Source organism: Bipolaris sorokiniana (assembly GCF_000338995.1).
Source record: "Bipolaris sorokiniana ND90Pr unplaced genomic scaffold COCSAscaffold_2, whole genome shotgun sequence".
Taxonomy (NCBI): Eukaryota; Fungi; Ascomycota; class Dothideomycetes; order Pleosporales; family Pleosporaceae; genus Bipolaris; species Bipolaris sorokiniana.
In genome coordinates this window covers 2528669-2544797 of record NW_006911896.1, presented here as the reverse complement: position 1 = coordinate 2544797, position 16129 = coordinate 2528669, and the positions used below count along the sequence as shown (strand labels likewise).

Below are 16129 nucleotides of genomic sequence, written 5' to 3'. Positions count from 1 at the left end.
CTAACGATAGTCCTATAATATATAAGAATAGTTAGATCTAACTTAAGATTAAAGTAGTAACGTTACGCCTAGCTAGTTAAGAAAGCTAAGAAAAGATTAGTATTATAGATCTTAGAGAGACTAAGATAATAATTAGCTATAATTAGTTATTAAAGTATAACTCTGCTATTAATTAGTAAAAAAAGATATTACTTAGCTAAGAGCCTATATATAAGGTTACTAGAGTACGATATAAGATACGCCTAATAAATTAGCGCGTAACCTAGAATAGGAGATTTAGTATAATCTTACTATATAAGATCGCGAGAATCTATACGAAGAGCTCTTAGAATATAAAAGTTATTTAGATATAGCAGATCGCGACTACAAAAGAAGGATTAGTACTATAGTTAGTAATTCTAATAGAATACTAAACGGACAAGTTTAGAGAACTATGTAAGGAAAATAAGATAACAGACCTAGTAGACTATTAAGATTAGGATTACAAGATTATTCTTAATAAAGGAGCTAAGTTAAGCTTAAGACTAATATACTCTATAGCGCCTAAGTATATTACTAAGCTGCGGGATTATATCTAAAAGAACTTAAAAAAGAGATTTATCCGACTAGAATTAGGCCTAATAGCTTCACCTATCTTATTTATAAAGAAATCTAATACGAAGTAGTAACTATATATTAACTTTAGAAGGTTAAATAGCGTAACTTAGAAGAATTAATATCTCTTACTACTTATTATAGAGCTTATAGATTAACTCTAGAGAGCTAAGTAGTTTACGAAGTTTAATATTTAGGAAGAATTTTACTAAATTAGAATTAAAGAAGGTCACGAATAGATAATAGCGTTTAAAACGAAGTATAGACTCTTTAAGTATATAGTTATACCGTTTGGATTGATAAATACGCTAGTAACCTTTTAATTAGTTATTAATAACGTACTCTATAAATACCTTAGAATCTTTATTACCACGTATCTAGATAATATACTAGTATACTCTAGCGGCACACGCGAAGAATATATTAAGTATGTTAAGAAGGTCCTACGAAAGCTTAAGGAATATAAGCTATACCTTTAACTAGGAAAGTATAAATTTTATATATAGGAAATAGAATTCTTTAGATTTATTATAGTAACAAAAGGAGTAAAAATAAACCTAAAGAAGATATAGACTATATAGGAATAGCTAATACCTAAAATAGTTATGGATATTTAATCCTTCTTAGGATTTGTAAACTATTATTAGAAGTTTATTAGAGATTACTTAAAGATTACAGCACTCTTTATAGAAATAATAAAAAAGGAAATAAGTTTTAAATAAGAATAGAAATATTAAGAGGCTTTCGATCAAATTAAGCAGATATACCTAGAGGCGCTAATACTTAAGATGTACAGCCCTTAACAACCTACTAGAGTTAAGACTAACGCGTCTAACTATACACTCAGAGCTGTATTATTATAGCAGTACCTAGATAGAAAATAGAGACTAGTATTCTACTATTCACGAAAGTTCTCTAGAGTAGAACTTAACTATAATGTTTACGATAAGGAACTACTTAGAGTAGTTAATACCTTTAAATAATAGGAAGTGTACTTACTAGAACTCTCTAAATAGATTAAGGTTTTTACTAATTACTAGAACTTAATAAGTTTTATAATGATAAAAAAACTTAACTAATAATAAGTATAATAAGTAGAGATACTAGCCTAGTTTAACTTTAAGATTACGCACTGCGTAGGGACGCTTAATAGAGTAGTAGACGCTTTAAGTAGAAGGTCTAATTTACGCAAAGAGGGTTATAAAGAACCATATAACGCCTTACTTAAGATAATGCTTAATAGCAGTCTAAAGTACAACTAGCTAAAACTAGCTAAGGTAGCTAAGGTAGCCGAGTAGGTAGAAACACTATAGAAATAATAGCAGGAAAAAGTAACGTTATAGGCGTTAGAAACGGACCCCTACCCGCTAGAAGTAATAAATAATAAGAAAGAGCTTAAAGCTCTAAGAGAATGTATAAGCACGTACATACCCCTATATATAAGAACTAAACTTATTAAGACCCTATATAAGTCTTTAGAATATAGATACGCAGAGGTAAACGAAATAGTTAGACGACTAGCTAAGGTGTTTATAATACTACGCTTATAAGTGAAGGTGTAGGAAATACTAGGTAACTATTTAGCATATTACTAGAATAAGCCTAAGAGATATAAGCCCTACAGCCTATTATAACTTCTATAGCTACTATCTAGACTATAGATAAGCATAATAATAGACTTTATAGTAAAGCTCCCAAGATTATTAGAACTAGAATTAGCTTAATTTTACGATATAATTCTAGTAATTATAGACTAACTAACTAAGATAGCGAAATTTATACCTATAGAAGAGACTATTATAGTAGATAAATACGCGTACAAGGTTATAAAGGTACTAGTATTAGAGTATAGATTACCTAATGAGTTTATTACTAATCGTAATAAACTATTTACGTCTAAATACTAAAGCATATTTTTAGTAAAGTTAAGTATTAAAAAGAAGCTTTTAATAAGCTTTTACCTAGAAACAGACGGCTAGATGGAACGAATAAACTAGATATTAGAATAGTATCTATAGATATACACTAATAAGTTATAGAATAACTAGATAGAACTACTACTAATAGCGTAATTAGCCTATAATAGTACGAAATTAGTAATAATAAAGCATTCGCCGTACTACGCGAACTACAGATATAAGCTAACTACTTATTAGAATCTAAAGGACATTAAAAGTATCGCAGTAAGAGCAGATAATAAAGCGAAGCTTATACGAGAATTACACGAAGAAATAAGTAAGAATATAGCTTAACGAAACCTTATAACATCTAAAGCAGTAAATAAATAAAGGATTAAGAGACTAACCTTTAAGAAAGGGGACAAAGTTTTCCTATTAAGATAAAATCTAAAAACTAAACGACTATACAGAAAATTAGACAACCTCTAAATAAGACTATTTAAAATTCTAGAGAAAATAAGAAAAGTAAACTATAAGTTAAAACTCCTATAAGGTATACAAATCCACTCTATCTTTTATAAGAAACTCTTAGAACTAGCATCTCTAGATACTAAGCTAGTAATAGATATAGAGCTTAAAGACGACGAGTATAAGATCGAAGAAATTAAGGACCTATGGAAAATTAGTAGTTAGTAGAAGTACTTAGTTAAGTAGTAAGAATAGCTTAAAAGCTATAACACTTAGAAATTTAAAGGAAACCTAACGAACTATAAGTCACTAGTACGTAAATACTACTAGAAGCACCTAGAGAAGCGAGAGAAAGCCCCTTAAAGAGGAAGGAATAGTTAAAAGAAGAATTATAGTAATTAGCCTATAACCCGCCCAGATTAGCTAACAGTTCAGATAGTAATAGTTTAATAACAGGAAGGCCTATACTACTAGAGGCTAAGCTCCTCTCAGCCTACCCTTTCACACGATCCTAAAACTTAAGGAGAGTAAGATCGCGGCGAGCGAAAGAACGCTCGCGGGACTTCACCTCCAAAAGCTCCACCTCTTATTAGGACAATTAAGCGTCCAGCTAAGCACGCTAAGCCTTTAAACGAGCGACCTAAATCTCTTTCTACTCACGCTCTTACTAATCTTTCTCTCACTCCTCTTCGGAAATAAACAAACTATACTCAGCTTTTACAGTAATACAACTAGCGCAGCGCCTAGTAGCAGTATCCATAAAATAACGAAGACCCTTTTCCTCACAACGCTTACAACGGTAAACCGTCATTTCGTTCCTCTACTCCATCACACGGTTAGCACGGGAATAACGCTTCTTATTAGACTTTTAAGCACGAACGCAACGGGACGACAGGATCTTAGGTATAGTTAGAAAGGCTACGAGGCAGAGACGGCTATAACAAGTAGGCGGGCTCTAACCTTATATGCAGCCAGCGTCTTAACACGCAGTACGGGAAAACAATACTCTAAGGTATTAAGATAATAGCCCTAAGAGGGGAGGTAATATTATAAGTAATAAGAAGGATCCTCTTCTTAATAAATAACGAGATAGCTAAAGGCTTATAGACGTCCACGTTAGAAGGTAATAATTATCGCGGGGCCTAGGGTCACGTAATATACTATCCCGCTAAGATAAGACATCCCGCCAAGTATAGGATAGCAATAGGATTAGGGATAGTATGCTATCACAGACATCCCGCCAAGGAGCAAGAAAATAGGATAGATGGGATGGCAGAACTAGAAGTAATAAGGATATAAGGATAGATAGATTTTATTATTACTCTCGTTGTGGTCAACTTAAATTGTACTTTCTTACTAGTATCTTTACTTAATAAGATTGTTATAAGTTAGTCTATTAAATAGATTAGTCTTATTAAACCCTCCTTAAGCACGCCAACTCCACTGCATCGCCAGATAAGCCTCACGGAACACTAACGTAATACTCACCTACCTTAGTGCGGACTAGGATAGAGAAGTATAGACCCTTACCCCGTGTAACAATTAGACTACTAGATTAGATTAATCTAATCTTTATCTCTCTCCCTTAGTATTTCTCTCTTTTTTATCCTAGAACCTATTGATTCGCTACCTCTAAGTCTATCGCTAGATAAGTAGACGACTCTACCTCTAAGCTAGCTATAGAATAAGTAGTACTCTCCTTATTTTAATAGGTTATAAGCCCGGATTACGCGTTTAATTAAAGGTTCTAGTAAAGTCTACTACAAAAGGCTTAGCGTTCACGTAAGAACTAGTACTATTAAGGCTAGATTCTTAGCAAGAGCTAGGGTAATAATAAGGGTTAAGAGAAAACTACGGCTAAAGAAGCTGAAAAACTCTAGATACTAGCAAAAACTCTATTAGTTAAGAGTCTCCGAGCTTCTCACGAAGCTAAATACTCTAGTTAAGAGTTCATCCGAAGCTAGATTAGCTAATTGCAATATATCGATCTATATTAATTAGCAGCTAGAGTTCTTTATAGAAAGAACAGTAACTATAATAGTATTAGCATATATATAAGCTTATCAGCCGATCTAATAGATTAGAATAGCTGATAGTATCTTTAAAGTACTAAAGCTTAAAGGGAGCTCAAATTTTAACATATAGGCACTACGGATTCGATCTATTCTTACTTAGTAAGATTATACTAATGTAATGGATATAGATCTATTTAATCTTATATTAGATTAATATCTAGATACGTTCGATAAATTGAAAGAAAAGGAATTAAGGGCGCTAGCTACGATCAGACTTAGTCTCGAAGACGGACTACTACTTTAGACAAAGAAGTATACTAGTCTAGTAGAGCTATAGAATAATCTCGAAACTCTATACTCTTAGAAAGGGTATAGCTCTAATTTCTTAATCTATAAAGATCTAATTAATACTATACTCGTAAGCTGCTAAAATAACGTTAAAATTTATCTTTAAAAGCTATTAAGAGTTACTCTGAGCTTAAAAGCTCGCAAAATTAAACTACCTGATCAATTCATTACTGCGCTAATACTTAATAATTTAAGTTTAGAATTTAATTATCTCACTACCGCGATTACGCAAGACTTTAGATTAAATAAAGAAATTAATCTTAAAATGATACATAGCTAGATTATTAACAAATCTAGACGTCTTAGATTTATTAAGAATAGCTCTAGCAGCTTAAACAGCTCGATCTAAAGGAGCTATATTAAATCTTATTAATTCAATCCATCCTACTAATCTAATCCATTCCATTAATCTCATCCATCCTATCAATCTAATCTATACCATCAATCTAATTGTAGTTTTAATTAATCTTGTTAATCTTATTAATCTAAGGATATAGAAATGTTCTTATTAACTTAGAAATCTAATAGAAGCTCGAAGTACTATAGCTACTGCAGAAGAAATAGGCATCTAGTTAATTAATATTAGCAAAAAGATCCATCTAAGCGCACTAACCAGAGCTTATTTAAAATAGAAGAAGCTCTATCTATGATTATATTAGTAGACTAAAATATCGCTAATATTAATACCACTAGATCCATCCAATCTACTAAATCCATTATGTGGATACTAGATAGTAGAGCTAGTACGTATATCTACTGCGATTAAACTCTATTCCAGAATCTCACTAGTGTATCTAACACCTATATTAAATAGAGTAATATAGGAATACTACTACTAGTAATAGCTAAAGGAGAAGTACTAATTACGTTTACTAGTACTAGTAGATTAGTAGTGCTAAAAAAAGTACTCCTTATACTTGACTTTTATATTAATCTATTAAGTCTCTATTAAGCAGTCCAAAAAGAAGCAGAATTCTAATTTACTAAGAACTATAGTCTAATTACTTATTCTAGTGAGACACTAGCTAAGAGATTATACGCTTAAAAGATCGCGATCTTTACTACGATTAGCAATATCTATTAAACTAATTAGATTTATACAGAGATTAATAATTAAGTATAACTAATCGATTAGTTAGATTACCCGAATCCATCTAATTAATTAAATCCATTAAATTAGATATATCTAATATCTAATCTATCTAATCTATCTAAATAATTAGATCTATCAGAGCTATTAGAACAGCTTAATTAATTAAAATCTATTAACTAGAATAATTAGATATCTCTACTACACTAACGTTTCGGCCATATTAGAAAGACAAGCTTAAATAAGCTTCGTAAAAATACTAATAGTATTAAATTAAATATTAAAACTAGTAACTTATTTAGTAATTGCGAGATTTGCTTAAAAAGCAAATTTACTAGTAAAATAAGTAAAGATCTAATCTTAACTCTAGTTAATAATTTTAGCGATCTTATCTACTGCAATCTAGAAGGGCCTATTAAGCTAATAACAAATAAGGGCTATAGGTACTACATAACCTTTCTTAACTACTATACTAAGTATCTAGAGGTTAATCTTCTTACATCTAGATTAGAGCTTATAACACTAGTTAAAGCTTTTATTAAACGAGTTAAAGTACAGAATTTAAAGTAGGTTAGCTCATCTAATTAGATAATAAGCTAAATCCGAAGGATCTACAGAAGCTCTTAAATAGAAAAGGTTTTAAACTTTAATTTACCCCTCGATTTAATCTAGAAGGTAAAGGTGGAGCTAAATAGATTAATCAAATACTATTTAATAAGATTAGAGCTCTATTATTCAAATCTAAAATGCTAAATAAGCTATATGTAGAAGCTTTACTCTCAGCAGTATATCTATATAATAGAACGCCATATAGTTCTATTAGCTTTTAAACACTATTTAAAGCTAAAAATAGATATAAGCTAAATATTAGTAATATTAAAATCTAGGGATCTCTAGCATATTAAAAAGAGCCAAAAGAATTCGTTAGCAAACTTAATCCTTAAGTCTAGCTATACTATCTCACTAGCTATCTTAGTAGTAATCTATATCAACTAATTAATTTAAAGTTAAATAAGATCGTAACTGCGAGAGATATAAGAATACTCAAAGAAGTATTTAACGATTAAGCTTATAATTACGAATCTCCACTCGAAATCAATCGAGAAACTAAGTAAGAAACTAATTAACATCTCTATCTGAAGAGAGATTAGATAAAGATATTAAAAATTAATTAAAATATCGATTAATCCACTAATTGATCTACGAATTAATAGAGTATAGTTAGAAAGAATATAATCGTTTTAATTCAAAACAGAGCTAGAACAGCTGTATTAGCTCTATTCACTAAAGTTTCTATAGAGGACATTATTCTAGAGGAGATCTTATTTACCTCTAAGGATATTACTATTCTAAAAAACTACGCTTAAGTTCTTAAACACGCTAATAAAGATTAATATCTATTAGCAATGCAGAAAGAGCTAGATTAACTATAGAAGAACAACACCTAGACGCTCGTGCTAAGGCCTACTAGCTATCTAGTTATTAAAGATTATTAGGTACTTACTTAAAAATACTAATAAAATAACGACTATCTTTTTAAAGCTCATTAGGTAGCTAAAGGTTTTTAATAAGAATTTAGCGTTAACTATTAAGAAACGTTCGCTAATACTACTAGGCCTAAACTTATTAGATTGCTACTAGTGATAGCTACAGCCTAAGACTAGATTATTTAAAGCTGGGATATTAAATAAGCTTTCCTAAATACTCTTATCGATACCACGATATTCATTAAATAACTAGAAGGATTTTTAGATCTATAATACTCTTAGCACGTCTACCTACTTAATAAGGCACTGTACGGATTAAAATAAGCTAGTAGAAAATAGCAGAAGCTACTAGTAAGCCTACTAGGCTAACTAGAATTTCAATCTCTATCTATTAATACAGCTATATATATTAATTGTGATCAGAAGATTATAATCGCTACTTACGTAGATAATCTACTTATATTTAGAGAAAAAGAGTAAAAGATTAAGAATCTATTCCGCGATCTATTAGATATATTAGATCTAGAGATTAAAGATCTAGGTAATATATCTGAGTTTCTTAGTATCTAAATTATTAGATTAGATAGACTGATCTATATTACCTAAGAGAGCTATCTTTAAAGGCTACTTATCTGTTTTAATAAAGAGAACGTTAAACTAAGGTAAATGCCTCTTTGAATATAGCACAAAGCTTAGCAAAAACGATTAGACAGCAATAGTAAAAGATACTAATCTATTGTAATAATAAATTGGCTCTCTAATCTACTTATCTACTTTTACTTAGCTAGATATTACTTACGTAGTTAATCTTCTATCTAGATTTATAGCTAATCTAAGTTTAGAGTATTTCAGCAGTCTCGATTACCTCTGGGGATATCTATCTTAATTAAAGCAGATCGGACTACTCTACCAACTTAATGCTAACTTCTAAGCTAGATCTATTAAGTTAGATTAATCTATATTAGTTAGATTAGATTAGATTAAGCTGATTAGATCTACGGATGCAGATTAGGGCGGTAATCTTAATAGTCGAAGATCTATAATAGGATATATATTTTTGCTTTAACTAAATAAGAACTACTACACGATTTTATAGCTATTAAAGCTATAACTAATAGTGGCTCTATTGAGCGCAGAAGCCGAATTTATAGCATACCGCGAATTAACTAAAGAGTGTATCTATCTAATCTAATTTATTAAAGAGATTAAATAACTATTTGATATACTATTAGATGGAACTGTTATGATATACTCTGACAGCTAGAGTGCGATCTAGCTATCTAAAAATCCTACCGACTACGCTAGAACTAAACATATCGATATTTAATACTATTTCGTGCGTGAGAAGGTAGAGACTAAACAGATCTAGCTATAATATTAAAATACTAGCTGCCTACTAGCTATTTGTCTTATAAAGGCAACAAATGCTAAGAAGATTCGAGATTTTCTATTATAAGCAAATCTAATAGATATATCTTAGATCTTAGCTGCCTAGCTTAAAGGGGCGTGTTAGAGATATAAGCTACTTAGCTAATCTCTAATAAGATCGATCTATTAATCGACTAGATCGCTATACCCTAGCGATCTATACTACTATACTACTAGTGTATTATAAGTGTATTAGTAGCGTAAGAGATAAATAAAGATTACGTGTATATAACGTAATCTATCGCTACTAGCTAGTATAAATACTAGTGATAGGAATACTAGATAGAAAGCAGAGTAGATAGCATAGAGCAGATTATAAGAATAGATTAGACTACTAGATTAGATTAATCCAATCCTTATCTCTCTTCTCTAGTATTTCTCTCTTTTTTATTCTAGAACCTATCGATTCGCTATCTCTGAGTCTATCGCTAGACAAGTAGACGACTCTACCTCTGAGCTAGCTATAGAATAAGTAGCACCCTCCTTATTCTAACACGGGTAATAGTAGAGAGCGTATATAAAAAAATAGCTGCAACCTTAGTTACAGTGTAAATACTACGTAATATACTAATTATAATACTTCGCTTCTCTATTATTATATTTTAGCAATAGAGAGTATTTTACAACATTCTATAATTAAATTAGTATGCTATAGCGTTAGTATGAGGTATTAAAAATATGGATAGTAGAGAGTAGAGTTTTAGTAGGGTAGCCTAACTTATAACACTTTTAACGCATAGCTATAGAAAGACGTTAAGAATATATTAGGCAGCCCTTTAATTAGGCGAGTAATTACTAGTATAGAATATCGTATTTACGCTTAAGCTGCTTAAAATTTGGCTTCGAGATATCTTTAATAGACTCTATGATCTCTATAATACGATTATTCATTAAAGCTTAAGATTAAGCTATTATAGAGGCTATAAGTAGAGATTTAAGTAATAGAGTTACGAAAAAATATTATATTAATAGTAATATCGTATTAAGCGTCGGCAATCGCCTGCGGCGAGTGTCAGCGCAGCTAACTTAGCTAAATAAGCTAAGCCTTAGCACGGATAACTAACTAACTTATTAGTTCTACGATAATAACTAAATAGCTAACTTAAGAAGAACTAGCGTAAAAAGCTCTAGCTACTTAAGAAGTAGAAGGTTAGGTAGACCTCTTAGAACTACTTACCCACGCAGGCTATCACTATTTAAGCTACTTAATATACGCCCAAAAGCAGACGTTATATAACTACTAGAATTATATAAGATATTTTAATAAGCGCTATATTTTTACTAGATATAATAAGAGTAATCTCTTCTCTACTTACTTAGAATTAATATATAGCATATAAATGCTATTAGCTATTTCTTACTTTTAATAATAGTAGCGTAGTTTTTCACATAGAACTACACGTTAAAACTAATAAAGTTCTTGAGATATGATAGACGACTAATATAGATATAATATATGGTTTTTATTTTATACGCTATAATAAGAGAATAATTGCGTAGACTAGTACTACGAATCGTATTATAAAAACTATTAATATAGAGGAGGTAGAAGAAATTAAAAATATACTAAATATTCTTCTAAACTTAATCAACCCACGAGCTATATAGAAAGAGAAGAAAGAGACTTATAAAGATGGTAGTAAAGATATAATAAAGCTTATTAGTAATAGTTACGGTGGAGATATACTAGATAGAATACTTATTAATATTACTTATAACTAACTACTAGTAATATTAATAGCTAGCTCAACTATACTAGTAAAGGTACGTTATAGCTAAGTAATAATATAGCTATTTAAACTATAAATAAATACGTAAACTACTAAGTAGTCGTACATAGTATAGAGCGGGGGTATTATAGTAGGCTACGCCTATAGAGTAAAAGTATATAATCATATTATATGCCTATATTACGTGCCTATATTATTCTACTTAGTTAGAACTTACTTATATGAAGAGTAGAGAAGTAGGGTATAAAGAGAGAGGTTTTATACGATAACTTAACTCTTCTTATCTTTCTTCCTCTATACTATAGGCTAATATAAACTTATTTAAAGGCCTCTTCGCCTATAAAAATACCTCTAGCGTTAATATTAAGTAGTACCTCACTAGTACTATAGGTAGATAAAGGTCGTAATTAGGCTAGTAAATAGGTAGAGGTTAGGTTAATGTCAGGTTGCTAAAACTTTAGGTAGAGGTTAGGTTAGTGTTATTACTATAGCTAATAAAAAACTATTATTATATCTTGTTAACATAGTTATATATTCTAACTATAGTGTTTAGTAGAGAGTGCCTATCTGCTAGCCTAGTCGCGATTGATATATAGTACAGATTTTACTACACACTAGCCTACACTTATAGTTTTAGTTCCGCTATCTATAACTTAACAGCTAGTTATATAGATGGATATACTACATATATTCTGCTTATATGCTTAATATAGGGCTAATTATTATTAATAAGAGACTTTAACTATTAAAGTTATTAAAGATAGTATGTAACTAGAATAGTATAGTAAAGGTCCACGACCTATAAGCGCTTATAACCTAGGCGTAGTAAGAGCTCTTATTATTACTACGGTGTATATAGACTACCTAGCTACTATCTTTGTTTCTAAGGTTAAATAGTTAACAGCGAAGATTAAAAAGGTACTATTTAAAAGTAGAATATCTCTACTCTACTATAACTTTATTATGTTTTACTATAGGAGTAAGGTTCTTATATAAGATCTTAAAACTTTAGACAGATTTATATTAAGAGTATAGCTTAAGTAGAAGTAATATTAGACTTCTAGTGTTAAGCTTCTTATTAGTAAGTTTTCACAGATAGAGAGATAGTATATACTAGAAAGTAACTTAAGTAAGTATAATATAGTATTATACTTATACTTAGAACTTAAGTTAAATTAGAATAATCACATACGAAGAAGCGGCACGGCAGACTACTATCGATCTATGCCTCGTCACTATCAGCCTCGTCGACAGGATGATTAGAAGTGAGGTAGACTGCGACCTTGACCACGACTCTGACTACCTACCGATAAGCACAGTGCTCGATATGGCGGTGTAATCTATGCAAGAGACGATAAAGAGGAACTGGAAGCGCATGAACGAGAAGACGTACCTAGAAGACCTAAAAGCGACTCTGCCGCCACTACGCAGGCCAACGACTAAACTAGCACTCGATAACTACGTCCGCGACGTGACTACTGCTATTAAGATAGTAGTAGAGAAGGCGACTCCGTAGGTATGCATCTCAGCTCGGGCAAGAGAAGGATGGACGGCGGAATGTAAGATAGTACTAGCGGAGGCGAAGAGGCTTAAAAGGCGGCACGGCTAACACGGCACAGAAGAGACGTGGCAAGCGTATCGAGAAGCGAGAAACCACAAAGCTAGAGTAATTCGCAAAGCAATGACTTAGATGCATAGAGATAGAGTAGAAGAGGCAGCGCAGTCGCCAGAGAAGCTGTGGAAGCTCGCAACCTGGGCTAAGACAAGAGGTAGTGTGGCTTCTAGGGTCACACCTGCCATACGACACCCAACGATAGAACACGAAGTTATAGAGCCAGCTGATAAAGTAACTCTGTTCCGAGATGTCTTCTTCCCCGCCCTACTAGCAGCAGACCTGACAGACATACAGGACGCTGAGTACAGCAGCTAGATTGAGTTCCCCGTAGTAATGGAAAAGGAAGTAAGAGACGCGATCCGTGTAGCAGCACCTTTTAAGGCCTCTAGGCTAGACAGTATAGCAAATCGAGCGCTACAGGTAGGAGAGAGGCTGATTACTGAGCACCTCATAAGAATAGTCAACTGCAGCCTGCGCCTAGGATACTACTCTTCTTACTTTCGCGAGTCGACTACGGTCGTCCTGCGTAAGCTAGGCAAAGACAACTACACCGTACCTAAAGCATACCGGCTAATCGCGCTACTTAACATAGTCGGCAAAGTTATGGATGCTGTTATTGCCCGACGACTTAGCCACTTAGTTGAAATAAAGCACGTGCTGCCCGACACATATATGGGCGGCAGGAGAATGCGCTCTACTGAACACGCACTGCATGCTGTCACAAGCAGGATCTACTAGGCGTGGAATAAAGGCGACGGCTAGGTAGCTAGTCTTCTACTGCTTAATGTCTCGGGCGCCTTCGACAACGTTTCGCACCTACGACTGCTCTATAATTTATAGAAGCGAAGAGTGGATAAGAAGATAGTTAAGTGGATTGCAAGCTTTCTCAGCAACAGATATACTAGGATCGCAGTAGATGGCTTCACATTATAAGAGTACGCAATCAACACGGGCATACTATAGGGCTCGCCGCTCTCACCTATTCTTTATCTCTTCTATAACGCCGATCTTATAGACGAGTGTAACAGAGAAGCTAACACAACGTCTATAGGATATATAGACGACGTGGCTATCCTCACATAGGGCAATATAGTAGCAGAGATATGCAGCACACTAAGTCGCGTGCTCGAGAAAGCACAGTGGTGGGCCATCACTCACGCCTTAGTCTTCGCACTAGATAAGTTCTAGCTGACTCACTTCACACGCTCACGTACACGCATTAATAGAAGTAGAACAGTGCAGACCAGCTGGGGCGAGGTGACGCCTAAGCTAACGTGTAAGTATCTAGGCCTAACTATGGACTCGAAGCTGCAGTGGAAAGAATATGTGGAAGAGACTAGACGCAAGGCGACAAAGACGGTTAGCGCGCTTAGCTGCCTCGGAGGCTCGACGTAGGGTATTACGCTTACAGACATGCGGAGACTGTACGAGGCCACAGCGCTGCCATAGATGATGTATACCTGCTCCATCTAGTCGAATGCCAGCGTTAAGGGCAAAATATACATAAAGAAGACACTCAACATCCTGTAAAGTATATAGGTAAGAGCAGTAAGAGCTATATGCGGAGCATATAAAGCCACGTCCAAAGCAGCACTTAACGTCGAAGCACACCTCCTGCTAATTAAGTAGTAGATATGGAAGTATAACGCCGACGTTATTATTCGGCTTCTCTCGAGCAAGCACATAGTATATATTTTAAACCTTAAGGTGAGTAGAACACAACCCGCTAGCGTAAACATACGCCGCATTAGACACGTCGACTCCTGGCAGAAGATATATAATGATATGAAGGGTTAGCGCAGACAAGATCTCAAGATGCAGGAGCTAATTCTACCCTTTATTACTCCGCCTTGGCGATACGGCCTAAAGACCCATATAGATAAGAGCGCCGACAAAGCACGTAGTCGACACGACAGAGAATATGAGAAGGACCAGAGCCTTAGTATCTACACTGACGGTAGCGGCATAGATGGCGAGATTGGGGCTGCAGCAGTATGCCCACTCATACAGCAGACCCGCACAGTACACATAGGGCCAGACACGGACTCGACAGTCTACGCTGCCGAGCTACAAGGCATCAGCCTCGCACTGCAAATAGCACAAGAGTACGCAGAGCGAGGAGGTAAGAGACGGAAGGTAGCCATCTACACAGACAACCAGGCGGCCATATGGTTAGTAGCTAAGGCTGAAGGCCGATTAGGAGCATATATTCTCGCAGATATTGCAGAACAGGTCAAGATACTTTAGGACATGGACCGGCCAGTGACAATAAGGTGGATCCCAGCTCACACCGGCATCCTAGGAAACGAAGCTGTCGACAGGGCCGCTAAAGAGGCTATAGGATGGAGAGAGGACGGCCGCAGACACCCGCTAGTAGACGCACCGCCTAGGCTCTACTTAATTAGATCGACCGTCAGACGCTGGTGCAGGACTTAAATAGAGCGAGCGTGGGCAGCTAAGTGGCGAGCAGAGGCGAAAGGTCGAGTAACCTATAGACACACACTATAGCCTTCCAAGAAAGTACTTTAGATCCACGAAGGCCTTACTAAACAACAGAGCGCGCTGCTAGTGCAGCTGCGCACTGAGAAGATAGGCCTGCGCGACTTTCTCTTTACCTAAAGAGTGCTAGAGGTTACTAGCCCCCGCTGCTAGTGCGGGGAGAGGCGATAGACTATCGCCTATATCCTGCTCTACTGCAGGACGCTTAAGGACCTCCGGAACTAGGTATTTGGTAACCTCCGTGGACGAAATAACCTCCGGGCTATCCTAAGTAAGCTACAGCTAGCCACTAAAGCTATCTAGTTTGTAGAATAAGCGCAGATTCTTGGGCATGTTGGGATCGAAGACGCGTAGACGACAGCCGAGCGCTGGGGGGAGACTGTAGGTATCGCGGCCGCAAAATATGAGGCAGCACGCCTCTACGAACCTATAAGCACAGCATATTGTTAGTAGAGCTATTATCTAGATGAGGTGGCAGCCAGATTGTAGATAGTGGTGGAGGGGAAACGGCAGGCCTCTAGGAATAGCTGGCTCCCATAAGGGAGTGACGTGGGGCGGCGCGGATTAACGTCTGCGCGGCGTCGGCTGTTGGCTACGCTAGCTATGCCGGGCATAGCTGCGGTGAAAACGCGGCTGAAACCGAGTAGGACTAAATCAATCAATCAATCAACTTAAGTTAAATATATTAAGCTATAAGGGCCTAAAACCTAGTACTATATACTAAAGCTATATACAGGATACTTAGTTACTTAGTACTACTAAGATATACTAATTACTAAGCATTCTATAGATTACGTGATGCGCTAGTTCTACATAAGTGTCTCTATTTCTTACTACGGATTCGCCGTCTTATAAATTACTCGTTAAATAAATGTAATAGCGAAATGTTCTCTATATTCTAAGACTAATCGTAACAGTTTATCACAGAAGAAGAGAGGGCGAAAATAAAGATACCTA

General features: G+C 34.6%; 3 protein-coding genes across 3 annotated transcripts; 2 read left to right on the top strand and 1 right to left on the bottom strand.

The window, feature by feature from the left end:
* Window positions 1–920: 920 nt before the first annotated feature.
* Window positions 921–1073, top strand: COCSADRAFT_81441 (uncharacterized protein; the record flags this gene model as incomplete). The annotated part of the gene is made up of 1 exon (XM_007698107.1): window positions 921–1073. A coding segment is annotated over one exon (153 nt), but the record flags the coding sequence as incomplete, so codon positions are not given.
* Window positions 1074–12400: 11327 nt separating this feature from the next.
* On the top strand, window positions 12401–12988 carry COCSADRAFT_157175 (uncharacterized protein; the record flags this gene model as incomplete). Its single annotated transcript, XM_007698106.1, has 2 exons — window positions 12401–12570; window positions 12757–12988. 2 exons carry the CDS (start codon window positions 12401–12403, stop codon window positions 12986–12988), a joined length of 402 nt encoding a protein of 133 aa, XP_007696296.1.
* A 2207-nt stretch (window positions 12989–15195) lies between these two features.
* Window positions 15196–15839, bottom strand: COCSADRAFT_33640 (uncharacterized protein). The gene has a single exon (XM_007697399.1). It carries the CDS (start codon window positions 15784–15786, stop codon window positions 15631–15633), a length of 156 nt encoding a protein of 51 aa, XP_007695589.1. The 5' UTR covers window positions 15787–15839; the 3' UTR covers window positions 15196–15630.
* Between the last annotated feature and the right edge of the window lie 290 nt (window positions 15840–16129).

Coding starts and splice junctions, on each gene's coding strand:
- COCSADRAFT_33640 (XM_007697399.1), bottom strand. CDS start 15,786: ATGCCCGGCATAGCTAGCGTAGCCAACAGCCGACGCCGCGCAGACGTT.